This window comes from Takifugu rubripes, chromosome 1 (assembly GCF_901000725.2).
Source record: "Takifugu rubripes chromosome 1, fTakRub1.2, whole genome shotgun sequence".
NCBI lineage: Eukaryota > Metazoa > Chordata > Actinopteri > Tetraodontiformes > Tetraodontidae > Takifugu > Takifugu rubripes.
Window position 1 is genome coordinate 562637 of NC_042285.1, and position 16522 is coordinate 579158.

Sequence of the window (16522 nt, forward strand, 5' to 3'; positions counted from 1 at the left end):
CAGGAAGTGAAGAGAGGACGTGACGTGAAATCAGTCGGAAGATTAAAACATGGAGTGTGAAGGTGCTCAGATGAGTGCAAATAAAGTGGAGCTCTTTAATTAAAGATAATTATCTGCTGGCACACGAGATGTTTTCTTCTGACAGAATGTCAGTGTGATGTGTTCAGGAAGTGTGTGTGGCCAAACACACACTCACACACAAGTGTTAGCAGCACTGGAGCTGATGAAGGATCATGGAGTTAGCACGTTAACACATGTACACACACACACACACACACACACACACATTTGACAGTGAAGTGCATCCATTAATCTCCTGCACGTCTCACCAGAGGTGATGTGTTCGCGTCCCCCTGAACCTACACAACATCTCGCTGCTTTCGTTTGCTCCTTATCTTTAAGATTGAAGGACGTCTCTTGTTAATGGAATAATAACGGAGAAGAAAGTAAAGATCGTACGATTCTTCTGATATAAAGCCGATGTTTTCCAGCCTGAACTCCTTCGGATCTCTTTTCTGCATTAACAAACTTACAATCTTGTGTGAACTTTCCAAAGACCACGTGTTCCCACTAACGCTCCATCAATGTGCTACATGACCCTAACGACCTGGTACAGGCTGCCAGGATCCCTGCAGGAGACTGGGACTGCAAATGTTCCTGTTTTAGCCCCTGACAGGTTCTGATGGTCCCCACAGAGGCTGTGAAATCCTCCTTCTCTTGTTTGAGCAGAAGCAGCACTTGAACGCCCCCCAACCCTCCTCCTTTCAGGCAGCAATCAGCAGCTCACATGTGGTCCAAACGACCCCCGAGTGCCGTCTGTCAGAGCGAAATCAGAATCATCCGGAATGTTTCGACAGGCGATGGCGTTCTCGTGTTAAAGCCAGTCGAGAGCGAATCGATCGACTCAGCTCCATTATGTTGAGAGCAGAAAGGTGCCGCGCGATTCCTTTGTACCGGTCTGTAAACTGGGCTCTGGGAAAAGGGCAGTGGCTGGTATATTCACCTGGAAGGGCAACAGGTGAGCAGCTGATGGGGACTCGTTTGCTAAAGCTACGTGACAGTGTTGTTGTCGTCCACGGTAACTGTGTAACTCACCCAGCATCTAACTGGCTAACAGAGGTGATGCTACGGCTACGATCAGGAATAACCCGATCGGTGGATCAGGAGCCTACAGGGGTGATGGTCTCCGTGGTCTTCAGGAAGCCACCGGTGATTCTACTGGCGCTTCCCTTTCTGGCTGGCTGCTGGTGCTCGTAGGCCAGGTTGAGGTTCTGAGATCTTTGAAGGCGAACATCACGTATGAGAGGAACAAAGCTGTGGGATTAGTCACCTTCCTGCTGTTGGAAATGATGGTCTGCGGCCTGAGTCCAGGCAGCTACAGGATGCAGCAGGTCGACCAGAAGGAGGATTTAACCCGCTGGTGTTGGGGAGGAGGACGTCTTCACAACCACGGATCCGCTGGATCCCTTCTGGAGCCCGTTGTCGTGATTCCTATTGTGTTGGTGATCTTGTTGAAGAATACAACACTTCACTGGATCACTGCAGCGTTCTTTTCTAATGAAGCGGCTCGCTTAAGCTAGCGGATCTGGAGGGATGAAGCAGGGAGAGATGAGCGTAAGGGGAAAGAGCACGGAGACGGAGAACGATGAGGAGGAATAAGAAACGTCTACTCTTCCGGGACCTCGTGGCCACGCCAACGTTAGATCGACAGATCGAGGGTTCGGTTCAGCATGTGAAAGCTTCCCTCAGCACGGACAGAACACAGCTGGAAATAAAGAGCAGTTGTTCTGATGGGAATAATTGCTGTGATTACAGCTTGGTCCTCACTTCCGGGGCATTATTCGGTATTCCCATGATGCCCCCCCCCCCCCCTATTCCCCCTCTGATGCCTCAAATCTGCCGCTCTGAACGTGACCACAGCTGAGGAGCTTCACAAAGACAAAAGCTCTCACCCCAAAAGCACAGTGCAGGCGTGTGTGTGCGTGAGTGTGTGTGTGTTTAAAAGTTTAGTGACATCTCACGAAGCTACAAATAGATTTGAAAAAAAAACACACGAAAGAATATTTATCCAGGGGGCAGAAAGATGGAAAGAGACGTCAGGAATCACTTTTTCCTGATTTTTCCTTTTTTCCTGACTTTTTTGACCTCACACATCAAGTTACTCGGTATCGGAACAGTATCGTATCGGAACAGTATCTATCGGAACAGTATTGGTATCGGAACAGTATCGTATCGGAACAGTATCGGTATCGGAACAGTATCGGTATCACCAGAAAACCAACTTCAGGGGTCGAAAGCAACTCCATCAGTGAATGAAGTGATAGATGAAATGATGAATGGGAGCCAAGTACGTGTACGTGTAGTAGATCGATGCCTTCAATGTGGTTGCTATGGCAACTATGTGGCCCGGGGTAGGTTACCCAGCAATGCTACATCGCTGTGGGCTCAACCATCAGCTTCCTCCTCAGGTGGACGGATTTTAGTGAAGTTCCCGCTAAGAAAAGGCTGTTCTGAAGGTCAGAGTGTGCGAGAATCCAGAAGTTCTCGATTTTTGATGAAACAACTTCCCACAACAACAGCTCGTACCTCAGGACGGGTAGAAGCAGCTAAAATTAGAACACTAAATTCCACAAGAGGCCAAAGGGTTTTTACAGAGAATTCACGTCTGGGCGGCAGCAGAAACGATGCTGCGATAAAAATAACCCCAACTTTCTATTTCCCTCCTGCTCTCGTCTTCACTGGCTTCTCCACAGACGACGAGCTAATTTTAGCTCAGGATGACTCCCTCCGCGAGCGTGTCTGCCGACTCACCACACGTGAATCCTCCTGCACGTGCACCCCTCGCGTTGACGGGCAGCTCGGCGCCACACCAACGACGCGGCGCCAGCGGGAGGAAGGGCGAGCGGAGAACGGAGAGAACCCAGAGAACCCAGAGGAGAAGGGAGGATGGAAATAGACCTCAACTATATGGAGCCGATGTCCCCTGAAACAGAGGCGTAGCGTAGCGTAGCATTGTCCCGTGAGACGCCTTCATTCACAATAAATTTAACGATGTCACGCTTCTGCAGAAGCTATTTTGAGCTCAGAGAGAAACGATGAAACGGAAACAGGGAATCACACATTTTCTGGCTCCTCCGTCTGATTTCCAAAAACACACGCGTGACGAGCAGCATCCGGTTCCTGAACATGATTACCAGAATTAGCTAGGTTACGGCTGGAGGACCTAAAGACCTCCCAGCATTTAGCAGATGAGACAAGGACCCTGATCAGACCCAGACGGACCCCTGGTGTGGGGAGAGGACTGGTCCAGGACAACACGCTCTCCACCACCTCTGCACGGCAGATGTTGAAGCACCTGCTGAAGCACCTGCTGAAGCACCTGCTGTGCCCCAGTCACCTGTAGAGGCCAACAGAGGACCTCTGTCCCTGGACCGGCCCCAGCCAAGGGTTCGGGTTTTAATCTAATCCAGGGGTGAAAGGTCACCGGCCAAGCTTTGACCAACAAAAGGCAAAAACGTTCCAGATGTGTCGCTCACTTAAACCGTTTCCTTTAGCTTCATTTGCTTTTCTTTACTAGCTGTGAGCTGAATGTGCTAACAATGCTAACCCACCCTGGCGCCGCTGTCCCGTAAAGCTCCAGTAAAGATTTAGATTTGTGCGCCACACTGATTCTGATTCATTATTTCCTCCCACGGTTTTGACCATCTGATTGGTCGAAACGGGTCTTTGTGGGTCCAGTCGTCCACCTTCTCTGGACGGGAGAACTTTCTCTTCTCAGACCTCTGGAAATGAGGCTCTTTCTGCTATTAAAGCAAACAGGTTTTTAATTTTGCTTCATTATCATAGCAAACAGAACCGAGCTGCACTTTTGTTGCAACGGTTCTGGGTGTTTTTGCAGAGGTTCTGGTTCCTGTTCACTGAGGCTCAGAGCCTCGAGTCTCAAAACCAAATATCTCCACTTTGGTCCCGACTCAAGGAAAAGTGTTCCCCTCATCCACGGCAAACGTTGGCAGACTTTTAGAAATATTACGAGACCTGTTGTGATCTTCTCAGCGAGCGTCGCCTCATTTATTAAGGAATAAAGTCAATAAAAATGTAAAATGTAAGTCCAAATTAACTTTGGGTTCACCAACAGTATTTCACCATGAGTGACTGCACAGATTCTTCTCATCTTTATTCAGGCAGACGGATTATTGCGCCACCTGGCGGTGGAAATGCTGCCTGAGATTAGCTGCCTAAAATATTAACCAGATAGGATAAGACAGGTAACCAGAGCAGGTAACCAGAGCAGGTACCAGGTAACCTGTTTCCTTTACTATCACCAACCTCTTCTCAGCAGAACCACTTTTATCTTATAGAGCGAACGTTTGATTTGCTTTGATTCTTCCTTCAAAGGTTTGAAATGTTCTGTTCTTTTTTTTTTAACTCGAGTATAAAACAAGAGATTTGAACTCGCAAACACCTGAAACAAGGTTTGTCTTTAAATCAGGTTGGGAGGATGTTGGTTCCAACTTAACACCGTGTCCGTGACGTCAGTGCGGATGAACGCTCCGCGTGGCGGCTCGGCGGGTCACTGCTGCCGCCTGGTGGCGGGAGGAAGAAGTGCTGGTTCAGACAAGTTGGAGACTTTGGTTCATCTTCGAGATAGTTGCAGGAGAATGTTTGACTGGGGGAATGTAACAGTTTAACTCCTCTTTTCTGACAGAAATGCTAAACGTGCACGAGGATTTAAACGATAGCTTTTAACTGGCAATCTTCAACATGAAATGACAACGCTGAGACCCAGCATGGTGGTGGCGCCCCCTGTGGGGGTGCATCGGTAATAACTTTATTGCAAAAATACAGGTTCCCTCTTTCCCCGAGCAACACCACCCCAGGACTAACACACAGTCTACACACACCCACACAGACCCGACCACCAGCGCCACCTCCCCTCCTCTCTGGCCATCGCTCACAAACACACGTTCACCCTGATGTCACGTTCACCCTGATGTCGCGTTCACGTTCACCCTGATGTCGCGTTCACGTTCACCCTGATGTCACGTTCACCCTGATGTCGCGTTCACGTTCACCCTGATGTCACGTTCACGTTCACCCTGATGTCACGTTCACGTTCACCCTGATGTCGCGTTCACATTCACCCTGATGTCACATTCACCCTGATGTCACGTTCACCCTGATGTCGCGTTCACGTTCACCCTGATGTCACGTTCACCCTGATGTCGCGTTCACGTTCACCCTGATGTCACGTTCACCCTGATGTCGCGTTCACGTTCACCCTGATGTCGCGTTCACATTCACCCTGATGTCGCGTTCACGTTCACCCTGATGTCGCGTTCACGTTCACCCTGATGTCACGTTCACGTTCACCCTGATGTCACGTTCACCCTGTCACTAATGTCACACTCACTCACTCACTCCTGCTCTCCCTCCCCAGCAGGTCGCTCTTTTTGCATCCCATCGGTTAAAAGAGCGACTTCGATGCAGAGCAGCAAAGTTCCCAGCAGCTTTAACGTCTCCTCCTCCTCCTCCTCCTCCTCCTCATCTTCATCTCCAGGTGAGAGCGCCCGTCGCGGGGGGGTGTGGCCTCCTGGCTGTCTCTGATACAGGATAGCGAGGGAGGGTTGATTTGCATAGCAGACTCATGCGCTACAATTGGCTACATTCTCCCACATCCAGAACCCGAAAAACAAGGAAACCATCAAGAAACGGAGCCAGAAGAAAAGAAAGTGGCGAACGTTCAACAGACTCTCTGAGTTCAGCGCCAACCTTTGGTTTAGTTCCAACAATCTGTCGACTTCGGCTAGATTTACATTGGCCTCTCGTATAAGGACTTAGTTATCATAGGTTTTAGAATAAAGCATAGAATATATGTACTCTGCACATGTCAGAAAGCTCCTTGGTGCTGCGGGGGGGGGTCGATACAACTGAGGAAGGGTTGACATCTCTGAAAATATACCTCAAATACGTCATATAAAGCACGTTGACGCTGGACACGTCAGTGAAGACGAGTCTCCTGCTCACATCCAGGCTTCAGTGGGGGGGGGGGGGGGGGTAATAAGATCACCTGCAGCCTTTCAAACATCTCTGACCTCCACAAAGTGCACTTGTATCATCGCTCCGCTCAGGCGAAGCGTTTCCCTGTTGCGTCTCCTTCCGCCCGTGGTTCCTGTTTCTAGTTCCTCTTTGGGAGAAAGAAAAGAGCGAGAGCGAGGGGGGAGGAAAGAAAAAAGCTTCTCTGTTTAATCTCCCGGTAGAAACGGGAGGGCCGTCAGTAGGTCAGCGAGTGTTTTAGTCTGGTTTTTTTGGGGGGGGGGCTCCAGCTAGACACTTTTGAAGTGCACTCCACTCCTACTGGGAATGCAGACGTGAGGAAGTATCACTGTTAAATGTACCAAGATTTGTTAATGATCATTATCAACATTCCATAAGGTCTTATTCACTAACATACAGGTTTCATACGTCAGTTTGTCTGTACAAGACGGTTGTGATGAGAGTTCCGTCTCAGGAAGGAGAAACAGGCCTGTCACTCAGGCTACGTGAGCGTCCCAGCAGGAAATGCCCTAAAGAAAGAGGAAGAGGCGTGGCTTCGTGGTGAGAGCCTCCTCCTGAGCCGAGGGTCCCGTGTGTGGGGGGGGCTTCAATGGGATCCAGAGAAGGTGTGAGCCGAGGCTCTCCAACCAGGTTGATCGCACAGAGGAACCCTCTGAGAGCCCAGGAGGGGGGCAAAGACAAGAGTCCCAGGAGGACGAGGGCCCGCTGGGGGTGAGGTTGGAGTTAGGGGTCAGAATGACTGCATAGACAAGAAGGTGAGAAGGTGAGGGGAGGCGAAGCAGGGCGCACAGCTGTGCATGTGAGCGTGCATGTGGCTGCCTTTGCATGTTCCAAAAAATACAGCGAGCAGGACGAGGATGGCGGGCCGATCCCCCAGAGCCGACCCCGGGTCCACGTAGGGGGGCTGAGCTGGAGACGGACCAGGCTGCGACGTTACTGAAGCTGTGAGGGACCGTTGGAGGACAACCTGACGCCTGTCAGACACAACCAGAAGGCCCCGGCGCCGCCCGACACCTCCTGCCAGGAGAGACAGACGGCTGACGTTAGCACTGACCCGGGCCGGGCCAGAACCTGCTGCTACAGAACACGGGTCCAGAGAGATCCACCAGAGCCCCACAACCTCTGAGGTTTGGGCAGATTTACGGGTAAAACGATCACCTGAGGCGTCCGTTCATGGATGAATTTAAGAGGAAGTTCATGGAAGTGTAACATGAGCTAGCGTGCACGGTGGCAGGAACGTGCACGGAGTTTAAAATGACCTCAAGGGGACAGAAAAATATGAAGTTTTGACGCGTCACATTTTTACCAGGCACAAAAACCAGCTTCGCTTACTTTGGTGCCAGATTCATCTGGTTTTACAACCCAAAGAAGATTCCCAAATTCCCAAATGGAGAGTTTGTCATTGGAGTCCGATCTGGCACCAAAGGGAGCCGAGACTGTTCCCCTTAATAAAACATCATATGAGCTCAGTGCAGTCTTTACCTGTGAAGCGGAGGAGGGAGGTGGTGATAGGAGGTGTTGGTGATGAGGAGGATGGAGGAGGTGATGGTGGTGGAGGAGCAACAGGGACTCAGAAAAGAGGAAGTAAGCAGGGAGAGGGGACTGACATCAGCCTGCTTCACCTTAGAGACAGAGAGAGGGACAGATGGACACGTCCCGGATGGAAAAGCAGGACCGGAAGGAGACGAACAGCAAGAGGGGGAGAAGAGCACAGGGAACAGCAGAATGTGAAGCGACAGGACATCAGGCAAGTGCAGTTCCAGAGCGCGGCCACGAGGCGGCAGCAGAGCGCAGGAAGTCCAACTCACAAAGCTGCGGGTGGCGGTCAGACGACCGCGACGCGACGCCACCACGGTTCCGCTCAGGCTGCGTCCGATTCGCCTCGGGTTCTCCCCATCATCAGGCTCCGCCCCCAAACGGAAGTCCTGCAACGCCATTGGCTGAGGGGTTACAAAATGTCTGTCGGTGCTGGAACGCAAAGCCACGAGAGATACCTGCGAGGGATACCTGCATAGACGTCACCTTGTTGAGGTAGGCGGGGCTTCTGGTGCAGTCCGCCCCGTACGCACTCCTCTCCATGTCTGCGTTGGGGGTCTTGGAGCGAGCCTGCCCTCCCACCCTGGATATAAGCCTCTCTGACGGGCTGCAGCCTGAACACACACACGGAGGAGGATGCTGCTCAAAACACTGTGTGTGTGTGTGTGTGTGTGTGTGTGTGTGTGTGTGTGTGTGTGTGTGTGTACCTGTCCTCCCAGCTAAGAGGCTGGCTTGATATAGGGAGTCCAGCTCAGACAGCTCTGCCTCTTCGTGGTCACAGCTGTGGCGCCCCAGGGCATGCTGGGAGCTGTAGTGACCCGGAGAGGACTGGCAGCTGAAGCTGGCGTGCTGGCCGGAGGTCTGCGTCTGGATGGGGATGCAGCGGTCTGGGGGGGTGTCGTATGGTGTCACCACCGCGTTGGGACCGTCCAGGCTCCAGGAGGACCAGTGAGGCGTGCTGTCGGGTGGCCAGGGCGGAGCGGCCGTGGCGGACGAGTGGGGCCGGGGGGGCTGCCAGAGGGGCGTGAAAGGTTTGCTTGGCCCAGAAGATTCCACAGAAGAAGGTGGGGGAGGAGGCGAGGATGGGGGGGGAGGGTGTGTGTGAAGGGGTTCCAGGTGTGAGCCGTGCGGATCCCAGAGGCGCAGAGGAAGCGAGGGCAGGGAAATGGCCAAATGTCTCCCCAGAGGTCTGACGCTCACCCCCCCCACCTGCAGCAACTCGCACAGCCTCACCCCCACCCCCTCCCTACCAGCCTCACCCTCCTCCCCTCTCTTCCCTACCCCTCCGTCCTGCTCCACCTCCCTACAAGGTTCACAGGGGTGAGGGCTGCTCCGGACAAGCGCAGCTCCAGGGTGGGTGGGGTCCTGGCCCAAAGCTGAGTCCTGTCTGGGCGCGGCCTGGTCCTCCTCCTCCTCCTGACTGGGTGTCAGCAGTACTTGGACCGGGTCAGGCTGTTCACTGGAGGACAGAAGATGGGGAGGGCGTCAGTCAGTCGGCCCCCCCGAGGAAGAAAGAGCTGCTGTGACGTCAGGTGAGTTACTGCAGAGGGAAGGTCACAAACCAGGATAAACACACACACACACACGCGGGCACACACACCCACGCACACACACACACACACACACACACACACACACACACACACGCGGGCACACACACCCACGCACACACACACACACACACACACACACACACACACACACACACACACGATGCAGCCTTCCTGTAGCCATGCTGCTCCATTCCTCAGGCACCAGATGGAACTTTCTCAACCAAAAGACAGAAATCTGACGCAGCAGGACCGATGCGTGTTAGGGGGTCCGCAGCCACGTGCACGCTCAAGCAGCGCATGTGCAGGCTGTAACTGTAAATGAACTTTAAAAGGTGGTGTGTGTGTGCGTGTGTGTGTGTGCGTGTGTGTGTGTGCGTGCAGAAGCCAACATGTGTCTCCACCCATCCCCCACACTAACTGTGCCTCAGTAATTACCCAGCAGGCTTTGCAGCAGCAAGTTATAAATCAGCCTGGTGTTGATCAATAGAGGAGAGGAGGACGGTGATAAAAGGCTGAGCTCCTCTTCATCCTCCTCCTCTTCATCCTCCTCCTCTTCATCCTACTGTCCCCACACTTCAGTCACCTTTAGTTTGAATCCACTTTAACGGAGCTGCAAATTCAACAGCAACAAGTTGCTTCTTGTCAATGTTGCTGGTTCAAAGTTCTGCAGACATCAGAGGACGTGAGGACGTCCTGCTTATTTCAGGACTGTTGACCAATCGGAGGACGTGAGGACGTCCTGCTTATTTCAGGACTGTTGACCAATCAGAGGACGTGAGGACGTCCTGCTTAGTTCAGGACTGTTGACCAATCAGAAGACGTGAGGACGTCCTGCTTAGTTCAGGACTGTTGACCAATCAGAGGACGTGAGGACGTCCTGCTTAGTTCAGGACTGTTGACCAATCAGAAGACGTGAGGACGTCCTGCTTAGTTCAGGACTGTTGACCAATCAGAGGACGTGAGGACGTCCTGCTTAGTTCAGGACTGTTGACCAATCAGAGGACGTGAGGACGTCCTGCTTAGTTCAGGACTGTTGACCAATCAGAGGACGTGAGGACGTCCTGTTTAGTTCAGGGCTGTTGACCAATCAGAGGACGTGAGGACGTCCTGCTTAGTTCAGGGCTGTTGACCAATCAGAGGACGTGAGGACGTCCTGCTTATTTCAGGGCTGTTGACCAATCAGAGGACGTGAGGACGTCCTGCTTATTTCAGGGCTGTTGACCAATCGGAGGACGTGAGGACGTCCTGCTTATTTCAGGACTGTTGACCAATCGGAGGACGTGAGGACGTCCTGCTTATTTCAGGACTGTTGACCAATCGGAGGACGTGAGGACGTCCTGCTTAGTTCAGGACTGTTGACCAATCGGAGGACGTGAGGACGTCCTGCTTATTTCAGGGCTGTTGACCAATCGGAGGACGTGAGGACGTCCTGCTTATTTCAGGACTGTTGACCAATCGGAGGACGTGAGGACGTCCTGCTTAGTTCAGGACTGTTGACCAATCGGAGGACGTGAGGACGTCCTGCTTAGTTCAGGACTGTTGACCAATCGGAGGACGTGAGGACGTCCTGCTTAGTTCAGGACTGTTGACCAATCGGAGGACGTGAGGACGTCCTGCTTAGTTCAGGACTGTTGACCAATCGGAGGACGTGAGGACGTCCTGCTTAGTTCAGGACTGTTGACCAATCGGAGGACGTGAGGACGTCCTGCTTATTTCAGGACTGTTGACCAATCGGAGGACGTGAGGACGTCCTGCTTATTTCAGGACTGTTGACCAATCGGAGGACGTGAGGACGTCCTGCTTAGTCCAGGACTGTTGACCAATCGGAGGACGTGAGGACGTCCTGTTTAGTCCAGGACTGTTGACCAATCGGAGGACGTGAGGACGTCCTGCTTAGTTCAGGACTGTTGACCAATCGGAGGACGTGAGGACGTCCTGCTTATTTCAGGGCTGTTGACCAATCAGAGGACGTGAGGACGTCCTGCTCAGTTCAGGGCTGTTGACCAATCGGAGGACGTGAGGACGTCCTGCTTAGTTCAGGACTGTTGACCAATCGGAGGACGTGAGGACGTCCTGCTTAGTTCAGGACTGTTGACCAATCGGAGGACGTGAGGACGTCCTGCTTAGTTCAGGACTGTTGACCAATCGGAGGACGTGAGGACGTCCTGTTTAGTTCAGGACTGTTGACCAATCGGAGGACGTGAGGACGTCCTGCTTAGTTCAGGACCTTTGACCAATCAGAGGACGTGAGGACGTCCTACTTATTTCAGGACCTTTGACCAATCGGAGGACGTGAGGACGTCCTGTCACCACAGCACAGATGAATGCAAAGCTCCAAAACCAAAGAGTCTTTTGATTTCAACACACTAAATCATCCATTTAATTTGAAGATTTGAAGTTGTTCACTATTGTGACATCATCGATTTCAACTCTGTTGGTGATTATTTGTTTAGATTTGAATGAAAAATCTGCACTTTTGATTGATTGATTGCTAGATTCGGACCACCTGTCTCCATCTGGACTGACGTCGGGCTGTGTCCGACTCCACCCCCTCGTTCCCTGTTCACTACTCACTATCGTGGGTTGAGTGAACTACTCAATTTAAAGTTAGCATTCGGGCAACGGCGTCATTTACGTAAAGTGACGTCATGGTGTCGCATAATAATCACGAAGCGGTCGCCGGGAAAAGTGGCCATTCAGCGGTCATTTTATGAAAATGCGATATTTTACCCTATAACTAACTTTATATAATAAAATGAAATATTAATGTCAATAATAATACAATAATAATTACTTATTACCTAAAATATTTAGTGTCCCTTGACATTTTCAAGCCAAGACGTGATGGAACATTCTCAAGTCATATTCCGCTGTAGTGAAAACATTTAATAAAGCAAATTTTCATCAAAAAATGGATCAAAGCTACTTTTCATCTATGTAAATATTCTTTTACTGAGATTCTGTCGCCTGGTGAGGAACAGACGATTCTGAAGAACAATTTTAAGTGAGGGGGGGGATCAGTGAAGATTGGTTGATTTTTTTTTTTACACATTTATGTTGTAATATTTTAAGATGATCATATTGGATCCCTACTGAAAAAAAATCTTATTTCCAAAAATTTCATATATCAAACCGCACAGTAGAAATTACGTTAAAAAATGTCTCGGAAAATGTATCCCATCAGCCTTTACGGATGGGATGGGATACATTTTCCGAGTTCGGGTGCATCGCTTGTACACTACTTTTCGCAGTGCATTGTGGGATACATTGAGTGCACTACACAGGGTCCAGCGATGCTCACTAACAATTCGGACACTATTTCAAAATGGCGTCCACACTATTGAGGGCACTATGTAGGGTACAGGGGGGGTTAGGACACAGCCACAGTTTGAATGAAGAATTCTTTTGATTGGAGTGTTTGTGGTCTTGAACGCAGCCTTCCAGCCCCGGTCGACGCTCACCTTCCACCTCCTCACGCAGCACAACTAACACAGCAGGACACACACAAACACAGGCTGCACGCGGGACAACACACAGCCCAGGAGTGCTGGACACTCCAGCAGGACACACAGCGGACGGAGGCTCTGGCAGCACGCGTCTACGCAGAGCAGCACAGCGACAATGCAGCGAAGCGGCGAGGCACAGAGCAGCGCGGCGCCCTCTCTGTTGTGAAGGCAGAAGCTAGATTTCACTGCACTGCAACACACCCCAACCCAGGCAACAAAGAGGTGTGTGTGCTTCAAAAACACACACTCACACACACAGAAGCAGGCGCATAGGTTTGAACAACAAAACGTCTCCTGAAACATTTGGGGATATACAGCTCTGCTAGAAGCTTTAGGATGGAATCTAAAAACATTAAAGGGATCTTTCACTTTAAAAACTGGACCTCCCAGCGACAACCAGCTGGAAAACAGGGAGCTTTGGCTGAGCTTTAAGGCAGAGGAGCAAACCCTGAGGCCCTTGACACCTACCCATGACCCTATCAATGACCCTACCCATGACCCTAACCCTACCCATGTTCCTACCCATGACCCTAACCCTACCCATGTTCCTACCCATGACCCTAACCCTACCCATGTTCCTACCCATGACCCTAACCCTACCCATGTTCCTACCAATGAGCCTATCAATGACCCTACCCATGTTCCTACCCATGACCCTAACCCTACCCATGTTCCTACCCATGACCCTAACCCTACCCATGTTCCTACCAATGAGCCTATCAATGACCCTACCCATGTTCCTACCCATGACCCTAACCCTACCCATGTTCCTACCCATGACCCTACCAATGAGTCTATCAATGACCCTACCCATGTTCCTACCCATGACCCTAACCCTACCCATGTTCCTACCCATGACCCTAACCCTACCCATGTCCATACCCATGACCCTAACCATGTCCCTACCAATGTGTCTACCAATAACCCTACCCATGTTCCTACCCATGACCCTACCAATGAGTCTATCAATGACCCTACCCATGTTCCTACCCATGACCCTAACCCTACCCATGTTCCTACCCATGACCCTAACTCTACCCATGTCCCTACCCATGACCCTAAGATTAACCCCCCCAATGTCCCTACCCATGTCCCTACCCATGACCCTATCAATGACCCTACTAATGACCCTATCAATGACTCTACTAATGACCCTATCAATGACTCTACTAATGACCCTATCAATGACTCTACTAATGACCCTACCAATGACCCCCTAAAGCAGGTCTTATACCTCAACCTACCACCAGGGGGGGGCTGGAGATGCTTCAGCTTCAACTAATGGGAGCTACTTTTTAAAACATGAACAGTATTTTTGTCAGTTGCTGTTTAAAGTCGTTGTGGTTAAGACAAACCTACACCCTCACACAAGAACGCAGAACCCAACAGATTATGGGCGTTTGTGCAGAACTGACAACACAGGAGTGGGTCACACACACCCACACACACACACACTCACACACACACACACACACACACACACACACACACACACAGGAGACACCTGAGGGTACACCACGTGAGGGGGAGGAGGAGGACAAGGACTGTGAGGTGGTTCAGAACAGGTGCTGCTGAGGAGACATGGGGGACAGTGGTGGTACCTGTGAGGCCCCTGTCGACGGGCGCTTCCTGTCTCCCGTTCCATCTCTTGCTCCTGCCTGTGCTTGAGTGGGGCCCCAGGGCTCCTCATGCACGCAGCTACAGCCAATCCGCTATGAGTGTTAGCCTCATGCAGGGGTCTGAGCACAGCTGAGGATGTTAACAGGAGAAAAGAGTGGCGGAGGGAAAGAATGAATGGGGGAGGAAAGAAGGAGAGAGAATGGAAGAAATACAAATGGAGGAGGGAAAAGAGAAGAGAGAAAGAGAATCGGAGTGGTTATGAAGGGGCCAGCATGCATTTGTCTGTCAGGAGATGTGTCGAGCTCCTGTTAAAGCCTGCCCCCCCCCCCCAGAAACCTCCAGGTTTTTCATAATCTTGGTCAAAAGTCATGGAAAGCTTTGTGCTTTGATCCGTGTTTTGGTGGGAACCATCAGGAGCTGAAGCACGTCTCCAGCTCACTGTTTGAGAGGGTGTCACAACCCTCCCAAGTGCCTCAGCAGGAGGTCAGCTGGTCATTCCTGGGTCACATGACCGTGGAAACACCCTCTGCTGATGGTCACGGCCAACGTCTCATGAGTCAAGACCAGGTGGACGCATGTTTGAGGCCCTGGCGCCAAAAATTACAGAAGAAAAAGAAATTTCTTGGTGGTGAAACTTTGGGTGGCGGCACCTTTAAGGCTGTTATATAAAGTGTTCTAGAGGACGCGAGAGGAGGCCACAGAAGAGGAGCCAGGCCCGTCCTGGCCGGCGTTGAGAAGAGTCTGACAGATAGAAGCAGAACAAAGGACGGGAGATGGCAGCGCTGCTGTTGGCTGGAGCGTCCTCGCAAACAGGCGGGCAGATTGTTGGACGCCTCTGTGGGGATGTTACGCAATCGCTCGGACCGCATCGTCCTTTCACCGCCACCAGGTTGTGTGTGTGTGTGTGTGGAGGGGGGGGTGAATGTGTGTGTGTGAGAGGGAGTGAATGTGTGTGTGTGTGTGTGTGTGGAGGGAGTGAATGTGTGTGTGTGGAGGGGGTGAATGTGTGTGTGTGAGAGGGAGTGAATGTGTGTGTGTGGGAGGGAGTGAATGTGTGTGTGGAGGGGGGGCGTGAATGTGTGTGTGTGTGGGAGGGAGTGAATGTGTGTGTGTGTGTGTGTGGAGGGAGTGAATGTGTGTGTGTGGGAGGTAGTGAATGTGTGTGTGTGGAGGGGGGGGCGTGAATGTGTGTGTGTGTGGGAGGGAGTGAATGTGTGTGTGTGTGTGGAGGGGGGGCGTGAATGTGTGTGTGTGTGGGAGGGAGTGAATGTGTGTGTGTGTGTGTGGAGGGGGGGCGTGAATGTGTGTGTGTGTGGGAGGGAGTGAATGTGTGTGTGTGTGTGTGTGTGTGTGGAGGGGGGGGCATAAATATGTAGTTTAGTTGTTGCTCTACACTTGCTCTATCTCCACCTCTCTCTCTCTCTCTCTCTCTCAGACACACACACACACACACACACACACACACACACACCAAAAATATGCACAACAACACAACATTCTTTCATGAAGCTGTTTGCAGTATTTGTCGGTGATGCCGTTGGTCCCACTCTTCTGGACTGTTCTGTTAGCCATAAATGCTAACGTTAGCCATAAATGCTAACGTTAGCCATAAATGCTAACGTTAGCATGCCGACAGAGGAAAATGAAAAAAAGTGTTTCACATCTGGATTTCCAGAATAAAGCTGCAGTCCAGTCCAGCGTGTCTGTGCTGTTGGTCTGTTGACGAGGGTGAAGAGTTTTAGTCGCCGACGTTTCCATGGCAACAAAGGGCGATGCTCCAGACGCAGCAGCATTTCTCTCCACCCTCATGCTGCTTCGCTGCAGCACCAGATTAAAGTTCAGCTGCGTCTGGTTCGGCCCAGCTCCACCAGAGGTCTGGTCTGGGTGGTGACCCGGACCCGAGGGGGGGGCCAGGCTGCTGCATCCCATCATGTTTCAGGTCACACTTGCTGTCACCCCATCATGGAGGGGGCAGGTGTTTAGGATCCATGATCGGTGCTGCACGTCAGCACTCTGAAGTGGTGATTCTCCCACACAGTGCCGGTCAGTGAACGTCCCACAGATGGGGGGGGGGGGGGGGGAGACAGATGGGAAAGAGGACCAAGAGGAGGTCAGACAGAACCACGGACTCTCCGGTTGGGATCACGTCAGGAGACAATAGCCACACCCTGAACCCAGAGTGGGTCCAAAACCACCTGGAACCATCAACGACCTTTAGATCCTGGACCCCCTGAGATTAGACCGTCAAGGTCA

General features: G+C 51.5%; 1 protein-coding gene across 7 annotated transcripts; it reads right to left on the reverse strand.

Moving 5' to 3' along the window:
* Nucleotides 1-4788: 4788 nt before the first annotated feature.
* On the reverse strand, nt 4789-15220 carry LOC115251505 (actin cytoskeleton-regulatory complex protein pan-1-like). 7 transcript variants are annotated; one of them, XM_029844032.1, is made up of 6 exons: nt 14251-15219; nt 8298-9049; nt 8077-8204; nt 7863-7979; nt 7537-7676; nt 4789-5600 (listed from the first exon to the last, which is right to left on the reverse strand). In XM_029844032.1, the coding sequence occupies exons 1-6, from the start codon at nt 14337-14339 to the stop codon at nt 5510-5512; spliced, it is 1317 nt and encodes a 438-aa protein (XP_029699892.1). In that variant the 5' UTR covers nt 14340-15219; the 3' UTR covers nt 4789-5509. The 7 variants fall into 7 exon arrangements, with proteins under 7 accessions (XP_029699892.1, XP_029699869.1, XP_029699883.1 ...); XM_029844009.1 differs by having other exon boundaries at nt 7863-7994; nt 8062-8204; XM_029844023.1 differs by having other exon boundaries at nt 7863-7994; nt 14251-15217.
* Nucleotides 15221-16522: the final 1302 nt, after the last annotated feature.

Bases quoted from the DNA above. Each gene is read 5' to 3' on its own strand.
- LOC115251505 (XM_029844009.1), bottom strand. From the start codon at position 14,339: ATGAGGAGCCCTGGGGCCCCACTCAAGCACAGGCAGGAGCAAGAGATG. The intron at 9,050-14,250 runs GTACCACCACTG...TCTGTCCTCCAG, and splicing joins CGTCGACAGGGGCCTCACAG to TGAACAGCCTGACCCGGTCC. The intron at 8,205-8,297 runs GTACACACACAC...GTGTGTGTTCAG, and splicing joins CCTCTTAGCTGGGAGGACAG to GCTGCAGCCCGTCAGAGAGG.